This window comes from Pimephales promelas, chromosome 7, assembly GCF_988280905.1.
Source record: "Pimephales promelas chromosome 7, fPimPro1.hap1.1, whole genome shotgun sequence".
NCBI classification, from domain to species: domain Eukaryota; kingdom Metazoa; phylum Chordata; class Actinopteri; order Cypriniformes; family Leuciscidae; genus Pimephales; species Pimephales promelas.
The window spans coordinates 12,369,970-12,388,871 of record NC_142775.1 but is presented as its reverse complement, the minus strand read 5'-3'; the positions used below and the strand labels follow the sequence as shown (position 1 = coordinate 12,388,871).

General features: G+C 34.7%; 1 protein-coding gene and 1 long non-coding RNA gene across 3 annotated transcripts in view; one reads left to right on the top strand and one right to left on the bottom strand.

The window, feature by feature from the left end:
* The window catches only part of LOC120477802 (signal transducer and activator of transcription 1), a 21,570-nt gene extending 11,881 nt beyond the window's left edge, over nt 1–9,689 (top strand). For both annotated transcript variants that reach the window (XM_039669669.2, XM_039669668.2), the window contains exons 13-23: nt 1–56; nt 140–178; nt 248–331; nt 420–518; nt 608–743; nt 842–897; nt 4,102–4,196; nt 4,897–5,036; nt 5,131–5,319; nt 8,762–8,834; nt 8,933–9,689. The exon at nt 1–56 is cut by the window's left edge and continues 35 nt beyond it. In XM_039669669.2, coding sequence (XP_039525603.1) covers nt 1–56; nt 140–178; nt 248–331; nt 420–518; nt 608–743; nt 842–897; nt 4,102–4,196; nt 4,897–5,036; nt 5,131–5,319; nt 8,762–8,834; nt 8,933–8,960 — 995 coding nt within the window. In that variant the 3' untranslated portion in view covers nt 8,961–9,689. The remainder of the gene's footprint in view (nt 57–139; nt 179–247; nt 332–419; nt 519–607; nt 744–841; nt 898–4,101; nt 4,197–4,896; nt 5,037–5,130; nt 5,320–8,761; nt 8,835–8,932) is intronic.
* An 8,003-nt stretch (nt 9,690–17,692) lies between these two features.
* On the bottom strand, nt 17,693–18,356 carry LOC148978311 (uncharacterized). The gene is made up of 2 exons (XR_016169395.1): nt 18,300–18,356; nt 17,693–18,010 (listed from the first exon to the last, which is right to left on the bottom strand). It is a non-coding gene; the product is annotated as an uncharacterized LOC148978311 (long non-coding RNA).
* Nucleotides 18,357–18,902: the final 546 nt, after the last annotated feature.

Genomic DNA, 18,902 nt, shown 5'->3' with positions numbered 1-18,902 from the left:
AAGTTATCAACTTAGAGGAATCCAATGGATGTCTAGCAGCTGAATTTCGCCATTTGGTATGTTGTGAAAAACCCCAGGACAAACAGATAAGACATTATTGCACATCATAAATACATGTTCCTCTCTTTTCTCCCCACAGCAATTAAAGGAAATGAAATGTAACAACAGAACCAATGAGGTAAGCCATAAAAACCATCAGTTGAAAAGGATCATTATGAATGGCTGATGTTTTTTTCCTTTGTTACAGACTTCTCTCATCATTTCTGAGGAGCTGCACTTACTTAGATTTGAAACTCAACTCATTCAGCCAGAACTATGTGTTGATTTATCGGTAAGGTACTCTGAAACATGGTTACTATATCAATAACTTGGGTAGACAAGACAATTCTGACCTGGCCTGTTTTAATGTGATTACACAGAGCATATCACTTCCTATTGTGGTGATCTCCCACGTGAATCAGTTGCCCAGTGCCTGGGGCTCCATCTTATGGTACAACATGCTCTGCAGCGAACCCCACGTATGGCCGTTTCCCATCATCAGTGTTTTTGTCCTGTACTGATTTTTCCATTCTGACTCCCGTTGTCCATCTCTCGCTCTCTGTCTCAGAATCTGACGTTCTTCTTGAATCCGCCACCAGTGAAATGGGAGCAGCTTTCAAAGGTCATAAGCTGGCAGTTTTCTTCTGTCACTAAACGCGCGCTGAACTCTGAGCAGCTGAGAACAGTGGCCGACAAACTTCTTGGTGAGTTTATTTATAATTTCTTATTTCTTAATAAGAAATATTATTTCTGTTTTCTTAAATTATAGCACACGTTTTTCAGATTTGTCATTTGTTTTCAGGTCATGAAGCCCAAGGTGACCCAGAGGGTCTCATTTACTGGAATACATTTTGTAAGGTAGGTTTATTGTAATGACTGAAACAAAGACAGGAAAGTTGCTTTCGTTTTCTTTAACCAATTTCATTTATCTTTGTTCCTCTGCTGTCAGCACATGATTTACTGATAAAACAAAACTGAGACTGGAAGAACCTGATACCAAATTGAACAGCTAGGCTTTTAGAACTCGACACTAACTAAATATATATGTCCCTATAATAAATATATATTCATACCCATGAATTTTAAAACGGTACATGTTCCTTTCTTAGGACACACACACAAGCATGCCCACACACACACAAACACGCTCACACACTTGGAATGCTTGGGAGTAAAAATTACATCATCTCCCTAAATGTATTTTGCTGTCTTTGCAGTATACCGCCCTCCTACCGCCACAAATGAATTTTATGATTGTCTAAATGTTATACTTAAACAATGTGGAAACATGGAAGTTATTCTTATGGGTGATTTCAATTTAAATTGGCAGGACAAAACAGGTAGGAAAAAGCTTAAAGATATTGCCAAAACTTTTCAGATGATGCAGATAATCCATAAGCCTACATGAATCACAAAAAATCTTCCCAAACAGTTTTAGATTTAATTTTTACAAAAAACAAAACAAAAAACAGATAGAATTAGAAAGATTTATAACCTTATCACTGGGCTATCAGATCATAATCTTACTTTGATCTCCAGAAAACTGTCATAAACACGCTTTAAAAATCAGAATTCAATGAAGGGGAAATCCATGCCTTTAATCACTCCAAAGGACATGGCCTTTATTGAGAATGAGATAAAGCAAGTAAACTGGTATTACACAAATGGTAGAATGCCCTGTGAGCCATCCTTTGCTGATTTATTGTCAACCGTTAACAGCATTATATTAAACTACAGCAGGAAAAGGGGCAAGAAAACAAGTAAAAAATATAATCTACCCTGGTTCAACACTAATGATAAAAAAGGGATGCTTGTTTGGAAAAGTTTTTTAAAACAAAATTAAATACTAATCACCTGATTTTTAAAAGTTTAAGAAATAAAGTAACACAACAAATTAGAAAGGCAAGTGCAAATTTCTTCTTTAGTGCTATTAATGAGGCAAAAGAAACCCTAAAAAATTATGGAAGAGCATTGACAAATTACTTGAAAAGGAAAGTCAGCGGTAACACTTTGCAATACGGGTGGACTAATATGCATTAATTCATGCTTAACTAATGCACAGATGATCATGAGTTAATGTATAACTCATGAAGAACCAAACCATTAATTAATGATTAGTGCATCAGCAACTTATAAAGAGTCTATATGATTAATAGATTAAGTAATTCATGAATTTCTATTAATTCAATGTGCCATTGTGTATTAATTCCTTAGTAACATATTTTATTAACTAATAATGTAAATAAATGTGTTAATTACCACAATTAGTCAAAGCTATGCACTTCAGCTTCCAGTTGTCTGCTTTAATTAATCATTAGCTAATAATTTTCAAAGGTATCATTATGTTATGACTTTACTTGTTGGGGCACATCATTATTAACTAGTCATTTAGTAATTGTAGTAATTCGCACATGAATTTGCAGTAACAATGAAGTAATTAATCATGTATTAATGCATATTAGTGTACCTGTCATGTTAGCTGGAAGTTGAAATACAAGGCTTTGGCTCATTCTGGTAATTAACATATTAATTAACACTATTAGTTAAAAAAATGAGTTATTATGGAATTAATCCACAATTACATATTTAATTAATGACAATTCATGTATGAACTAATACATTAACCTTACATACTCTTAATTAGTTCCTAATGTGGTAATCATTAATGAATAGCTTAAATAATCATTAGTTACACATTAATTCAGTATTATCTGTGCATCAATTAAGCATGAATTAATGCTTATTAGTGCACCCGTATTGTAAAGTGTTACCAAATCAGCAAATAAACATTTAAAACTCATGGTGAATGGTTGTATTCAGGATGATGATAGAATTATTGGGTAATGTTTTAATGATTATTTTATAAATTCAGAACAAGAATTGAATCTAAGATTTCCAAAAAATCAACTCACACAAGCTTTAACCTGTAGTGATTCTGCTTTCAAGTTCTCTCTGATCATCCCAGAGAAAGCGGAAAATGTAATCTCACTTCTATCTGATAGTAAAACTAAAGATATATATGGTTGCGATACAGCTTTTTTTAAACAACACAAGACATCTATTATGATACCTCTAGCGATGATTATTAACAAGTCTTTTAATGAAGATATCTTTCCCAGTGTGCTTAAATATGCCATTGTCACCCCTGTGCACAAATCTGGGGATACCCAAGTGGTCTCTAACTACCGACCCATCAGTATTCTCCCAGCTGTGTCAAAGGTTATCGAAAAGGTTGTGGCAGAACAACTAATAGCACATCTGAAGTCAAGGTCTTTTTTACGTCCGATGCAATTTGGTTTCAGGATAAAACATTCCACTGAAACTGCATGCTGTTACTTCCTAGTGGAAATTAAAATAAGCTTAGATTAAGGAGGAGTGGTGGGAGCAGTCTTCTCAGATTTACGCAAAGCCTTTTATACAGTTAACCATGAGGTACTGATACACAAACTGGGCAAATACAATATTTCAACACATGTCCAGAATTGGACAAAATCTTACTTGATAAATCGAAAACAATGTATGTAAATAAATGGAACTTTGTCAATGAACTTTGGGAGTACCACAAGGATCAATTTTAGGGCCTCTGTTGTTTTGCTTATTAACATGTATGCTGATGACACAGTTTTATATACCCATGGGAGAAGTGCACAGAATTATATATATATATATATATATATATATATATATATATATATATGAAGAGTTCAGATGCAAAAGCCTCTAAGTGCCATTTGAAATTTTCTTCTAAAATGATCATTTTTATCAAGCTTGTATATTTAAGTTCAGTAATTTCACTTAAATGGCAATGAAGATGACCTATTAATCTAATATACAAGCTTGATAAAAATGGTCCTTTAAGAAGAAAATTTAAAATGGCATTTAGAGGCTTTTGCACCTGAACTCTTCATATATATATATATATATATATATATATATATTTACAGTATATTATCTAATGTCCAATAAAAATTATCAAAACAATGCCATATCCACTTGCTTTATCTAATCAAATGGAGGTTGTATAAATGAAGTAATAGAATAAACTTGTGTGTTTTCACCTAGATGTCTCCTAGTGAGAGGGGTGTAGCGTTTTGGCTGTGGATGGATGGAATTCTGGACCTTATTAAAAAACATCTTCTCAACATCTGGAATGATGGGTAAGACTTTCATCATCATCATCATTATTATTATTATTTAATTCCAGGTCTAATTTCAGTTTGAGATTAACAAAGTTAAAGTCAACACGAATTCAACATTTTATTTTTAATATATCTTTCTGCTCTGATTGTGTACGATTCAACAGTCTGTGTTATTTTAAATAAAACAAATTGCGGTAACTTGTTTTACAGTGTCATTGTTACATGTAGCTACTATAGTACTGAATTATAATTACATGCAACTAAGGTTACACCAAACCAAACCCTAATTAGTAAGTACATTTAGTTATTTAATATCACTCAGTACTTAAATGTACAATTAGAGTGCAACAATGACACCTTAAAATAAAGTGTAACCCAAATTTTCTTAGTAATAAAAATGTAACTTCTTGCTCTGCCTCGTCTTACTCCACTCAAAAATACAGTATAACACACACTTTTCACAATTCAAACAATTCCCAGTGGATAAAATCAAATCAAATTTATTTTGAATGCCCTGTTTCACACAAAAATATATATAGTAAGATTCTGTTTGAATGGCGTTACATTGTGTCAAAATCTCTTCAGCTATATTATACATTTTTAAGTATTAAGTTAACTTCATGAACATTGAAATTTGATGCATATTTTTATTAAATGCCGCAACCTGCTAAAAAACTTTATTTATTTATATTTTTTCATTTCTCATAACAATATGCAGACATATCATGGGGTTCATGAGTAAAGAGAGAGAGAAGGCCTTGTTGATAGGCAAACTCCCGGGCACTTTCCTTCTGCGCTTCAGTGAAAGCTGTCGAGAAGGAGGAATCACCATCACATGGGTGGAATATACACAGGACGGTGTGTGCTGCTTTGAACTGAGTATATAATGATTTTTATTTAAACAATAATAGTGTGCATTGTAAATGAGCATCAACATGTGTGTAAATTATAGGTAAACCTAAGATGCATTCGGTGAAGCCCTACACTAAATCAGATCTGGCGACCATCTCTTTGCCTAACGTCATCCGTGACTACACCCTCACTGCTTCAGAGAAGGTTCCAGTGAATCCCCTCGTCTACCTTTACCCCGACATCCCAAAAGATGACGCTTTTGGTCGCTACTATACCAGCTCTTCTGATGGTAGATACACCGTCCATTCATTCATTGAATAAAAAGAGGGTAGCCCAAAGACATGAGTGTAAAAGTACATCATGTGACCAAGATTAGGATGCAGATTTCATGGATGCAAAACAAAACATCACTATATAATACTAAAGGCACATAGTATATTCTAAAGGGATAGTTCACTCAAAAATTATAATTCCATCATCATTTACTCACCCTTGTGTCGTTCCAACCCCATAAGCCTTATCTTCGGAACACAAATTAAGATATTTTGAATGAAATCTAATTGTTATCTGTCCCTTCATTAAAAGTCCATTCACCCAAAACTCTGACTCTTGAAAACATTCATAAAGAGAAATGAACCAAGCAGTTTAAAGGTACAATATGCAAGATTGTTTCGCCACCAGGGGTCGCTAACCTCTTACAATAACAAAGGCGTATATTAATGACGTATATTCCGCATTAAGCGCAATTATGGATCTTGTCATCAAGCTGATGGATCTTTGATGAATGAGTGAATACACTGATGTTTTTAACATGACTGTAGGACGCAGGGCGCGATTGCTAGACGTTTACCAGCGCCACACACAACGCGAGTCCCGCAGATATAAAGGAATAAGGACATTTCATTCTACCGAACTGCACAAAAGTGCTGAATTACTCATACAGGTCAGTTTATTAGAGGAATTAAACTTGAGGTAACACAGTGCTGCTTCACTCGCTCTAACAGTTTCACTATCACACTAAACGGCATTTGAGTGTGTTGAATGTTAGTTAGGTTGTGTGTCGGCTGCATGAGACTAAGCTAGATCAACATTAGAATAACACAGATCATATTCTAACTTTTCATCATGTTGAACTATATTACATTGATTAGTTTTTCATATACAAATTTGCTCACCTGTTTGCTCAAGTAACATGCAACACTCACGTCTCTGTCAAGTCGAAGTTAGTCGTGGACGTGGAGCTCTCGGCATCTGGAAAGATGTTGATCTTCGTTTTAGTCCTCTTTATGTCTCAAAGTCCGCTTGCCATGGTCCATAATGTTTGAACAAACCCTGCTAGGGACGCTCACGCTGTTGAGCACGCATAACCATAACGGGCATAACCGACCCAGTTGTCCACGTCTGTCGCCATGGTTACTATTGCAGTACGAGGTCAAATTTGGCGGAAACCGGGGGTAGCGCGGAAATGACGTCATTGAGTGGTGACTCCTCGCCCCTGCTCACACGCCCCGTTTTCTTGGTTAAAAACCACAATTTTCTCACGATTTATAAATAGTTGGAAACATTTGGGCAATCAACTAAACAAAATATATAACATTGGCCTAGTCGTTTTGGGATATTTTACTGCAAAAATCCTGCATATTGTACCTTTAATCCAAGTCTTCCTTAGCAGTGGTGGAATGTAACGAAGTACAAATACTTTGTTACTTTACTTAAGTACATTTTTCATGTATCTTTACTTTACTTAAGTAGAATAAATAGTGCATACTTTTTACTTTTACTTCGTTACATTTTGCAGCAATTATTATACTTTCTACTCCACTACATTTCTACAACTTCTGTTACTTTTTCATTACATTTTCTGATCAGTTTTTCCCCTGCCAAAACGTAATCTGACCATCTGTTCGTTGCACGTTTGTCTCACCAGTGACGTTTGGTTGCCATAGATATAGCAACCCGGTCACACTAAATGTGTCTCGCACGCAGTGTGTTTATTGTGCAATTTATACGCAAAAACTTGTTTTTATGTGCATAGGAAACGCACCGTTTGGTTAGGATTATGGCAAGCCACGAGGTTCAGAATTACACCATAAATTAATCGCGTTTACGGCCAAAGATAGTTATTAATATATAGTAAGGATAAGCAGGATGTGCATATTGTCTAATTGCAAGCTTGTTTCTGGTGACAACATTTTTTTTCCATAATTATTGAACATCATTATAGGAGTATAAGGTGGAACAAGTTAGAATTAAATGTTTTATTAATCATTAGAAAAAAATAGACATTAAGAGAATAAATTGTTATGCAAGTGCTTTTACTTTTAATACTTAAAGTACATTTAAAATCGGTTACTTTTTACTTTTTACTTGTCATTGTGTTACTTCTACTTTTACTAAAGTAAATATTTATCTGTTTATTTGTAATTTTACTTAAGTACTGAGATTCAGTACTTCTTCCACCACTGTTCCTTAGAGACACGATCATTTTATATGATGAATATATGATGAACAGATTTAATCTGATCAGCAAACAATGCTTACAGCATAAAAGTTTGCAAATCTCTCAGATTTCATTAAAAATATGAATTTTTGATAAATAAAATATATAAATAAAAAAGTCTAATGGATTTGGAATGACATGAGGTTGAGTGAATGATGACATCATTTTAATTTTTGGGTGAGCTATCACTTTAATATATTATAGCACATTTCTCTTCTAACTGTATATAAATTCTAAGAGTATAGAGTCCCTAAATATATAGCTATACTTAAAGATGTATGAATTTCATTGCATTAAAGGAGTAGTTCACTTTTAAAAAAAACATTTGCTGATAATTTACTCACCCCCATATCATCCAAGATGTCCATGTCTTTCTTTCTTTAGTTGAAAAGAAATTAAGGTTTTTGATGAAAACATTCCAGGATTTTTCTCCATTTAATGCGCTTTACTGGTAACCAAACGGTTCAAGGTCCAAAAGACAGTTTCAGAGCAAACTGCAAACTGTTCAAAGGGCTTTAAACGATTCCAGACGATGAATAAGGGTCTTATCAAGCAAAACAATCGCTCATTTAATAAAAAAAAATAACCAAGTTTAAGTTTTATAAGCTCAAATGGTCAAAATGAACGAATCTTTTTTTGTGTCATTTGGTTCATTCAACGAAGGAAATGAACGAATTGACTTAGGAAAAGATTCGTTCATTTTGAACAGGACAGGAGAGTCACGAACGCTCATCACAGAACAGAGCAAGGCGAGCATTTGAGCTTATAAAACTTAAACTTTGTTATTTTTTTTTAAATGAGCCATCAATTCGCTTGATATTCATCGTCTGGAATCGTTTAAAGCCCTTTGAACAGTTTGCAGTTTGCACTGAAACTGTCTTTTGGACCTTGAACCGTTTGGTTCCCATTGAAGTCCATTATATGGAGAAAAATGCAGGAATGTTTTCATCAAAAACCTTAATTTCTTTTCGACTGAAGAAAGAAAGACATGGATATCTTGGATGACATGGGGGTGAGTAAATTATCAGCAAAAGTTTTTTTTAAAAGTGAACTACTCCTTTTTAGAATATTTTTTAATGAAAGAGAGCACAAGCACTTTTTTCAAATGTTTGACAAATAAAAACTTGTTTGGTTTGAAGTCACAGAGAACAGATGCACAGTAAGTGTCTTCAAAAACATTCTAGGACCATTGTATGTTAGAGACCATGTGTTTTGTTCTTTTGTCCATCAGATTCCGAAGAGATGGAGATAGACAAACCTATCAAACCATATATAGACAGACGCATGATTTCTGTGTCAGAAAAGCAAGTACTATTTCTTATTCTCTATTCTCTCGTTTTATGTGTATTTTATGTTTGTTTCTGAGAAACTAAATTCATGTTTTATTTATCCATATTTTTAGCCCTGTTTCAAGACTCCAAAAGTGTTAGTGTACATCAAGGCAACGCTGGTTTGAGGAACGTTTCTCCACCGATGCATCTAAATTTAATCCAAGGTTTTTCGGGGAGAAAATGATCCTGTTTCTAGAAGTACTGCATCTGTCACAACTATAATGAACGATGGAAACAGATAGTTATACCCAAAGGATTCATCTTTGCACTCTCAACTATATTAGTCATAAGGATATACTACATTTATTTTCCGAAACGAGACATTTTCTTCAGTCAAATTACAGAATACATTTACAGCTAAAACAGTGTAATCCTATTTCTTTTTGCTTGTTCTTGTTGCTTGTTTGTTTTTGTATATAAAAATGTGAACATACTGTATGGTCAAGAAACTTACATTTTGTTGTCACTGAGAATGTATTTAATAATAATATTTGAGTCTGTGTACCAGTCTCTCAGATATTGCCATAATGAATACATGCAAAAATCTGTTTCTGTTAAGACATTCGTTTGACAAAAACGAATTCTATCCTCCTCTATTTTGTGAAGTACATATTTATTTAATCTTTACTGTATACCATTGCTTTAATTGCACAGACACACACTGATTTCAGTCAGCCAGATACAGTTTAACAGAAATAAACAACAACCTTCCTTGTGCAATTACTGCTTCAGATCCAAGCTGGCATTATTTTGTTATCTATTTTTGAACATCAGACAGTGTTACATAATGTGAAGTACTAATAAAGACTATTACATGCTTTTTTCCCATGTAGTTTAAATGTTTTTTTTTGTTTCTCAATAGGTTCTCATACTATGGAAGCATATGGGTAGTGATATTCAAAATGAAATGCAATATGCAAAATGACAATGCAATATGTAAAATGGCAATGCATTTCTATATTTAAATTTAAATTTGCCATTACATTTTTGTAACGTTTGGTGCTAAATTAAAATTAAAGCTGCAGTCCGTAGTTTTTCCTCTTTGTCGCCATCTCGGTTGGAAATCTACTGTTAGGGGTTAACAGTTAAAGAACCCAGAACCAGATATGAAGAATGAAGACCCGGAGTCGGAATTATAAAAATTAAAGAAAGTTTTACTGAACATAGTTTGCAATTTCATCAGCAGAAGTCAGCTTCAAGACTCCCTCAGGAGTTCGTAGGCCACCCCCTTACAGTTACAAAGATCACAGCAGTTATACTGTTTCCAAGGTCTAAGCTACATCATTGCTTACACGTTGAATGATTCTCATTGGCTAAGATATAGATAAACACAGTAATTTTCCACACATATACAGATAGACGAAACATATCTCCATCGATGAGGCACGTCATGACCTTCCAGGTCACAGATTTGGGTCGCTGGCGCCAGTGTGTCCAGAACAACAACTCATTCAATCTCCAATAATGGCAGTGGTTCCTTAACCTGCAACCAAGAAGACTAGCACTAAACTTTAGTCTAACTGGAGTAAGACTTCAACAAAGAAATAGTGCCTTAAACTGTTGGATTCAATGACCCCTTTATGTTTTAACACTCAAACATAAACCAAAATCCCTATTTCCCTATTATTTTCACTGTTAACGCATTCACATAGGACACTAGCAAATAAGAGCTCCTATCAAGGCTGAAGAGAGTCTGAGCGGCTTATTATCAGTTAAGTGTACCAAAACATAATGGTAAAACATTCACTCGTTTGGGAGAAAAACAGATAACATTTGCTTCTCAGAAAGCAAATATAATAGAAAGAATACAGTTTAATATAACAATTAAAGTTCAATAGCAATGCTCAATAGAGCTTGACCATCGGTACAGAGAAGTATCATATGTGTTGGACATATGTGTTCACGACGCCTTTAGGATCCATAAACCTTTCTCCTGAGACCAGAGAAAGAGACAAATGGCCTTGTGCACCTAAAAGAAGCTGGTGACTTGTGCATGTACATCAGCATGCATTTAAGAATATTATTTCACAAGCAAAAGCACAAAGAATACATTTATGTTAATAAATGTTTAAGTAACAATGAATATACTTAATATTGATTTTATAAAAGAAATACATAATCATTTAAAATGATATTATGATATATATACTGAAGAGGCAAGGGATTTTGACCACCCCTTCACTACAATTGCAGTAATTCGCGGAATTGTCAACTTTACGTGGGTTGTGCCTCGGCACAGCACGGAATAATCCAATGTTTTGAGGAGAGTGTGTGTCTGTCAGGAAGTATGACCAACATAAGCATTTTTGATTTGCACAATGAATTTTGCTATACATTCTTTGTCGGACATTAACTGGACTTAAAGGAGAACTCCGGCGCAATATGAACCTTTGGTCCAATAAAACATTGGTACCTAGTCAACCATTCTCTGAGATTTGTTTTCATGATCATCGAATGTAAAGAGTTTTATCACTAAAAATGTTTAGCATATAACATTAGAATTCCACTGGAGGTGATCGCGGGCGAGTGCAGAATGAATGGGAGTCTATGGGGCTAAACGGCTAAATGTGTCTCTTTCACCTGCTTGTCGTTAAATCAAAATAGATTTTATTGTTGATTCTGCAAGTTCAATATAGATTATAGGCCAAAAGTCGAATGAACGAGTACTTATGTCCTTTCGATGTCTTACAGGTTAGGCCATTGTTGGCCGGAACACGCTAGCATTCTGCTATTGTGTGACATCATCACAGTTTTGAACGGATTTTAGAACAGATAAGTGAACTTAAAAATGCAATTTTCAGCTGAGTGTATTTTCTTAGCCCTCCTTTTGAATTCAACTTTCAAATTGAAATGTAAACATTTAGACATGGCTGTGATAACATGTTTTAGTGGCAGATTTATTAAAACATACATTTAATGATAAAGAAAATAGTTAAAGTAAAAATATAATAAATATGAAATAGTGCAGTGTTTCCCAACCAGGGGTACGTGTACCCCTAGGGGTACGTGAGCAGTCCCCAGGGGGTACGTGGGATGATTCTCAAAAGACTATAACATTTTTTTTAACCACAGACTATTCTCAAAACATTATATAATATAATTATATAATATAAAAATATATATTATATAAAATTATAATCATGTTATAATATGGTTACCCTGTCCTTCCCGCCAAATGTGCTTGTCTGTTTTGTTCCTATGCTACAGTATGGAATTCAAATACATTAGTGACTCAAAACATTTCTCAAACTTTTCTTAAAATTTTTATTTTAGGATTGCATTAGAAGGATTATTTTTGAACTTGATTATTAATTTTATTGGTTTATTTTTGTATTTAAAGTTTGTAAATAAAAAAAGAAATATTATTATTATTATTAATCTTTGTTTTTGTATAATTGGTCTGAACATGTGAAGAAGTGAAAAGGTCACAAATATTGAACAAAGACAAGTATTATATTATAAGAGTTATAAGAAGTAAAAATATCATTATTTACAGGTAAATTCAGGTATCACCTAAAATGTACACCAAATCTAAAAATCACACCGATCACATGCGCTTGTGGGGGTACTTCAGGCAGGATAAAATGTTTTGGGGGTACAGTACCCAAAAAAGGTTGGGAACCACTGAAATAGTGCATATATTTATCAAATTGCTCGTTTCTATTGAGTAGGGCTGTGCGATATAGCTAAAAAAATATATCACGATATACAACGTTTCATTTCTTTCTTTTTTTAAAGAGCAGTAGAAAAGTTCTTTATGTCTTATCCACAAGTTTCCGGGGGGCGCTCCTGTAAAAAAAATAAAGTGGGTGAAACTTCCGGTGAGGCGGCGGAAGTAGCATTCCAATGGTATTTTGTGTGTTAGTTAGCGAAGAGGCTGGCTAGTTTTTCTGAGAATTATTTTACTATTTAAAGATGCAAATCTTTATGAGAGATGTCGTTACGGAGCTCATGGACAACATGTGCTGTTCGCGGTTGTACGTATAACCGGACTAAACTAATTCAGTGGCTTAAACGTGATTGTTTTGAACATAAGCCGAAAACGAAATCAGAGTGATCCTGCCAACGACTGTAGTTTCCATCACCTCCCAAAAGACGACGAATCTTCTTGTGTACATTTGTTTAAATTCTTAATATTCTATAAACTCTATCAGCATGTGATTGGCTGTTCGCTTCTGATGTTACACCTAAACTCAGGATCAAAGCCTGAGTTGACAGAATACCAAATGTGCCAGTGAATGTGAAGAGTTCAGATGCAAAAGCCTCTAAGTGCCATTTGAAATTTTCTTCTAGAATGATCATTTTTATCAAGCTTGTATATTTAAGTTCAGTGATTTCACTTAAATGGCAATGGTAATTACCTATTAATTGTTATTTAAGTGAAATTACTGAACTTAAATATACAAGTTTGATAAAAATCATCATTAAAGAAGAAAATTTCAAATGGCATTTAGAGGCTTTTGCATCTGAACTCTTCATGTATTCCAGTATCACATTCATTTATAATTTTGAATAAACTCCAAAGCACAGTGACTAAGTGTGTATTTTTTATTTTAATTGTTTGTCAGCTCACACAACTGTCACCATGCCTTGATGAGTATTGATTATTAATAATATTATTATAGGCCTAATACTCCCAACCAACTACTGCGGAGGGTAAAGGTACTGTTATTTCACCTAGACTTAGCCCCGGATGTTTTTTTTTTTTATAGCCCCGGATCTAAAAAAAAAAAAATATTGATCATTATTATTAAATTTTAATCATTTTGTATTTATTTTAAAAAATGACCCGGTATTTTAATCTATCACAGCACGCTTGAGTTTAGATTGCAGAACATGTAAAGTACGTGGGACCTTACTATTTCGCCTAAACAAGCTAATCCATTTTGTGAGTCATCATAATCCGTTTCTCGTGAAGAATGTAGATGAAGTAGCCTGCGCATGACAAAACGCAGCCAGGCAGATAGGCTACACAGCAACAGTTGTAACTTGTAGGCAGGTATATTGATCATTAAATCAGAGTTTTGTTGTCTTGAATGATGCATTCAGTCATTTTCATTCAGTCATTTTAATTCATTCATTGATGTCACTTAAGTAATCTAAAAAAAATAAAAATAACAAATAACCCCGAAAGCGGCCGCTTAGTTGAGAAGTTCCCTTATGCCTCGGGCCGGCTCTGAACTCAACAGACTCAGTGGCTCAGTTGATAAAGCGTTGGGCTTTAATCAAGAAGACCTGAGTTTAATTCCCATTCTTGCTTATGTTAAATTGTTGTGATTATATCAAACAATGTCACGTTTTTAATGAAGCAGCCTAATGAGTACAATGTCTATTTTTCCGGCGTCCCCCAGCTCATCGTTTAAGCAAAAGGTACGCTAAAACAACGTATTACATCGACGTTAAACCACGTTAACCGTGTTAACCATAACCTTTTAAATACTCGACCTAGTTCCATTGCTTAATAGCAACGGGAAGAAACTCCTGTAACTTCAGTGCCCACCCCATATCACGACAAGACGTGAAATAATCACGTTGGTCCAATTTGGAAAACGTGTAGATGTCACGGTTAAACTCAGAACCATAAATAGGGCTATACTGCCCTCTTGTGTCAAATTATATTTTTATATTTATTTTTCCAACAAATAAAACCAAACCCGCAAAACACCAATACACCCTTGAACTCAACAGACTCTGTGGCTCAGTTGATAAAGCATTGGGCTTTAATCAAGAAGACTTGAATTCAATTCCCATACTTGCGTTAATTTGTTGTGATTATATCAAACAAAAGTGGCCTAAACAATATTAATTTAACCCGGTATCGTGACAAGACGTGAAATAATCACTTTGGTGCACTTTTGAAAACGCGTAGATGTCACGGTTTAAACCCCCTCAAACGTGAAACTTACACTTAAACTGAAACTTACCTATTGGTTTTCATTAAACTGAGAAAAATGGAATTTTGTTTTATTGACGATCACTGAGAAATGGTCTAATATTTAAAATGCAAAAAAAAACATTTATTATTTTCAAGGTGAACTGGATTCATTTGCCTCGATCCACGCTGAAAAAAACGTCTAAATGACACATTTTTAATGAAGCAGCCTAAAGAGTCCACTTTGGAAAATGTGTAGATGTCAGGTTTTCATTAAACCGAGAAAAATGGAATATGGAATTTTGTTTTATTTACGATCACTGAGAAATGTTCTATTATTTAAAATGCAATATATATATATATATATATATATATATATATATATATTATTTTCAAGGTGAAAAGGATTCATTTGCCTGGATCCACCCCAAAGAAAACGTCTAAATGTCACGTTTTTAATGAAGCCTAATGAATGTCTATTTTTTTGTTATAAAACATACACTGAAAATGGAGAATTAACATCGCAGTCATGTGATTTAGTCGGCTTGATTAACATTATTACAATATATTACTATTTATCACAGATGTTATTTGCTAATTACATAAACTATAAGCTCAATTCATTAGTATAAATATATATTTAGAATATATATTTAGTATAACATTTTTAAGTATATTTATTTGTATGGTCCTCGAATGTGTTCAAATATTTCACCAGTATCAGCCTTTTCACAATTGATCACTCTGCTTGTGTTTGCCCAACTTGCATTATTAAGTAAGTCAGTAGGTGGCGACAAGTGACTGTCTTTATGAGTGAACAATTTAACTTTAATTTAACAGATTAGTGCCAAAAAAATTGATTATCTAACCTTAGAAAGAAACAAGTTGCTGAAACCAATCTTTAATGCTAATATATAAATTGCTCATTTTCGTCTTGACACAAAAAGATTGCACTGGTGTTTGATTGAAATTCATCTAGGCTATGCAAAATAATCCTTGAAAGATTTCTCATTAAGGCCATTCCTGTTAGGAATATGGATTGTGTATGGTCAACAATAAGCAGAAACATTCTGCATTTGCATCCAAGCGTGGATCTGTAATGACTCACGGAACACAGAAGAATCCATTTGCAGCTTTATTAAACAGTGTCGTACAGGCAGGGTCAAAACGGGCAGACAGAGCAATGCAGGCAGAGCAAAGGGATAATCCAGATAACAGGCAGAGTTCGGGGCAGGCAGCAATAAACACAATCCAAAGACAGTCCAAGATCAGGCCAGGCAGATATCACTCGTAGAATAGTCAAACAGTCCAAAGTCAAAACCAGAAACAGGCATAACCGCTCCGAAATGATCACCGGGGCAAATCAAGACTTCACAGTGATGTGTGTGTGAAGGTGGCTTTTGTGTGTGTGTGTGTAAATGCGGTGCAGGTGTGTGGCGCAATCAGTCCCAGGTAAGAGGCATGATGGGAATTTGAGTTCAAGGCCAATGATCAATACTCCGGCGAAGGCTCCCTCTGGTGGCGGAGAGGAGGCGGAGCGGGAGCCTCCACTGTAACAGGATCATTCATTTCAACATCTGTCATCTTTTATGCTACTGCCAGTGCCCACTGACATACTTTTAAAGCTATTGTTATACCATTTTTATGACCTTTAAACACCCTAAAATGCACACATGTAGGTCTGAGAAATCCAAATTTTCTCGGGGGAGTATGCCCCCGAACCCCCCTAACTTCCTCACCTTTGAATGTGTGTGACTGTGTGGTAATGTGGGCTGGTATGGTTACAGTGCCAGGGATGCCAGTCTGCCGCTGCATAGGCCTGCAATATGTATTATTCTCTGTGTCGAATCATGCTATCTTATTCCCCACCCCAGCCCCTGATGTTTCGGGTTCTGCCATGTTGATGTTATCATGTGTCCTACTACGACGCATTATCATCATACAAGCACAACAACTTAAAATAAATGAACAACGACACGTTTAATTCTTCTATCTATAAATAATTATCTTGACATTGATGAAACTTGCTAATTTTGTTGTGGTATTGTTGAAGAAACAGCTGCCCATTTATTTTGTGAATACATTTAAGGTTGATTTGTTGTAATATTTTAAACCCTACTAATGTGACCCAGTGTTATTCTTACAACGATATTTTTTTATTAAGAAACCCCAAAATCGTCACCTCTTGAATATATGTTGTAAAATTTCTTTATTACCCAAAAAGTTTTTCCTTTAAGTTTTCCTCCTTTTCTGGATGAATTTACCTCGTTTCATCCCTCAGAATTATAACAACAACAACAAAACAACATTTTTTATGTATTATGAAGAACTATTTAAAGATTAGCCTTGTTATTGTTCCTTTTTCCTGTGTATAAATATTATATTATGATGTACAATGATCTTTATGTTTTCTGTTTTGTCATTATGACTGTTACGGTATCTTTACATGATCTTGTATGTAATAAGTTTATATTATATGAGCGACAGGTGCACTAACACTTCATAACATCAGTGACTCGACAGCACAACCTAGAACAGTTTTCCTCTGCGTTTGTAATGTCTGCACAAAGGAGACGGGCAGCTGCTCGAAGATTTCTTTTGGAGAAAACTGTTGATTTTATACTCGAAAAATGTAAGTATCACTCCTTAAAAATAATATTACCTCAGAATGAATTGCATTGTTAGCCCACCCCAAAATAATATTAAATGCTGACCAAAACTTAATTATATAACTTTTTATATACTAAAAATATAATTTAATATAACAAGCAAAATGTAATTTGTTTTGTCATATGTTGATAAAAAGAGTGAAACATCTCAATTGTCAGTCAATCGATGAATTAATGCATACATTAATTAAATAATTATATTGTATATACTGACAACAATAAGAAAAATGAATAAATGAGTAAAAGAACAAATAAAAGTAACCATCACAATAAACAAATGCATACAAGTCAACAACACATGAAACAAAGCTTTATTCAAACTACAAGCATGTATTTACAGGCGCTGAACACCACATCCTACTGCCGACTCAACACAGCGGTTCCCATTCTGATGAATTCACCAGAGGCCTTCGTCCCAGAGCTTGTTACTGCGCTGCGCTGCACTTCACAATCTGAGGCAATAAGGGCAGGTGGAGAGATGGAGGGTCTCGTAAGGGCAGGTGGAGAGATGGCACCTCATCCATGAGGTGTCCATGGCACCACTTCCAGGATGCACCTCTGGGCTCCTCATCCTCAGTGCTCACACCAGTCTGCAGACATTTCAGATACTACAAAAATGCACAAACATTATACAAAAGCAGTCATTTTAACACACAATGTCATTTGATTTATCTATTAAAAATTTGAAACTTTATATTTGAGTAAAATCCCTAAAACAAATGCTGCCATCATCTTTCCTTGCAGGTCCTGCTCCACCACAAAAGCTCGGCAGCAAATGCACAGAAATCAAGAATCAGAAAAAGTGTTGTAATTTCTCTACTTGAATTTACAATAATTCAAATAAACTACAACTTAAGATTTAATAGATTTTGTTATCCATTTCTGTAGTATACTCACTCAAAGCCTTTCATGACAGCATTCAGCATCACGAGCCTCTCTCCACCGGATAAACACCCAGTTAACAATTTTTGGTTCCCAGAACGTTCCCAGAACGTTACTTTCAGGTTCCCAGAACGTTCTCAGAACGTTCCCAGAACAAACATTTCTAACGTTCCCTATTGGTTACCTAGGAAAGTTTTCTTTACGTTAATAGAACGTTCCCTTTAGGTTAGGGGAACGTTCCGGGAACTTTTCCGGAACGTTCCCGGAACATTCCCAGAACGTTCCGGGAACGTTCCCTAAAGGTTCCCGAAACGTTCCGGGAACGTTCCCTAAAGGTTCCCGGAACGTTCTCCTAACCTCTACATCCCGATATGCCTGTACACAAATAAGTCAACAAAAAATTTCTTCTATGTTGTTTATTTTTTCCAAAACATAAGAATCGTATGAAGATTACTACAATAAATGTAATGTATGCACAAAATTTTAATGCCACGAAAAGCCATGCACATATATTTTAAACAACATATTTATAAAAAAAAAAATTCAAAATTGCAGTTTGAAACCATGAAGATAACCATGAAGATAAAGATTCTAAAACTAAAGAGATTAGCCTGTAAT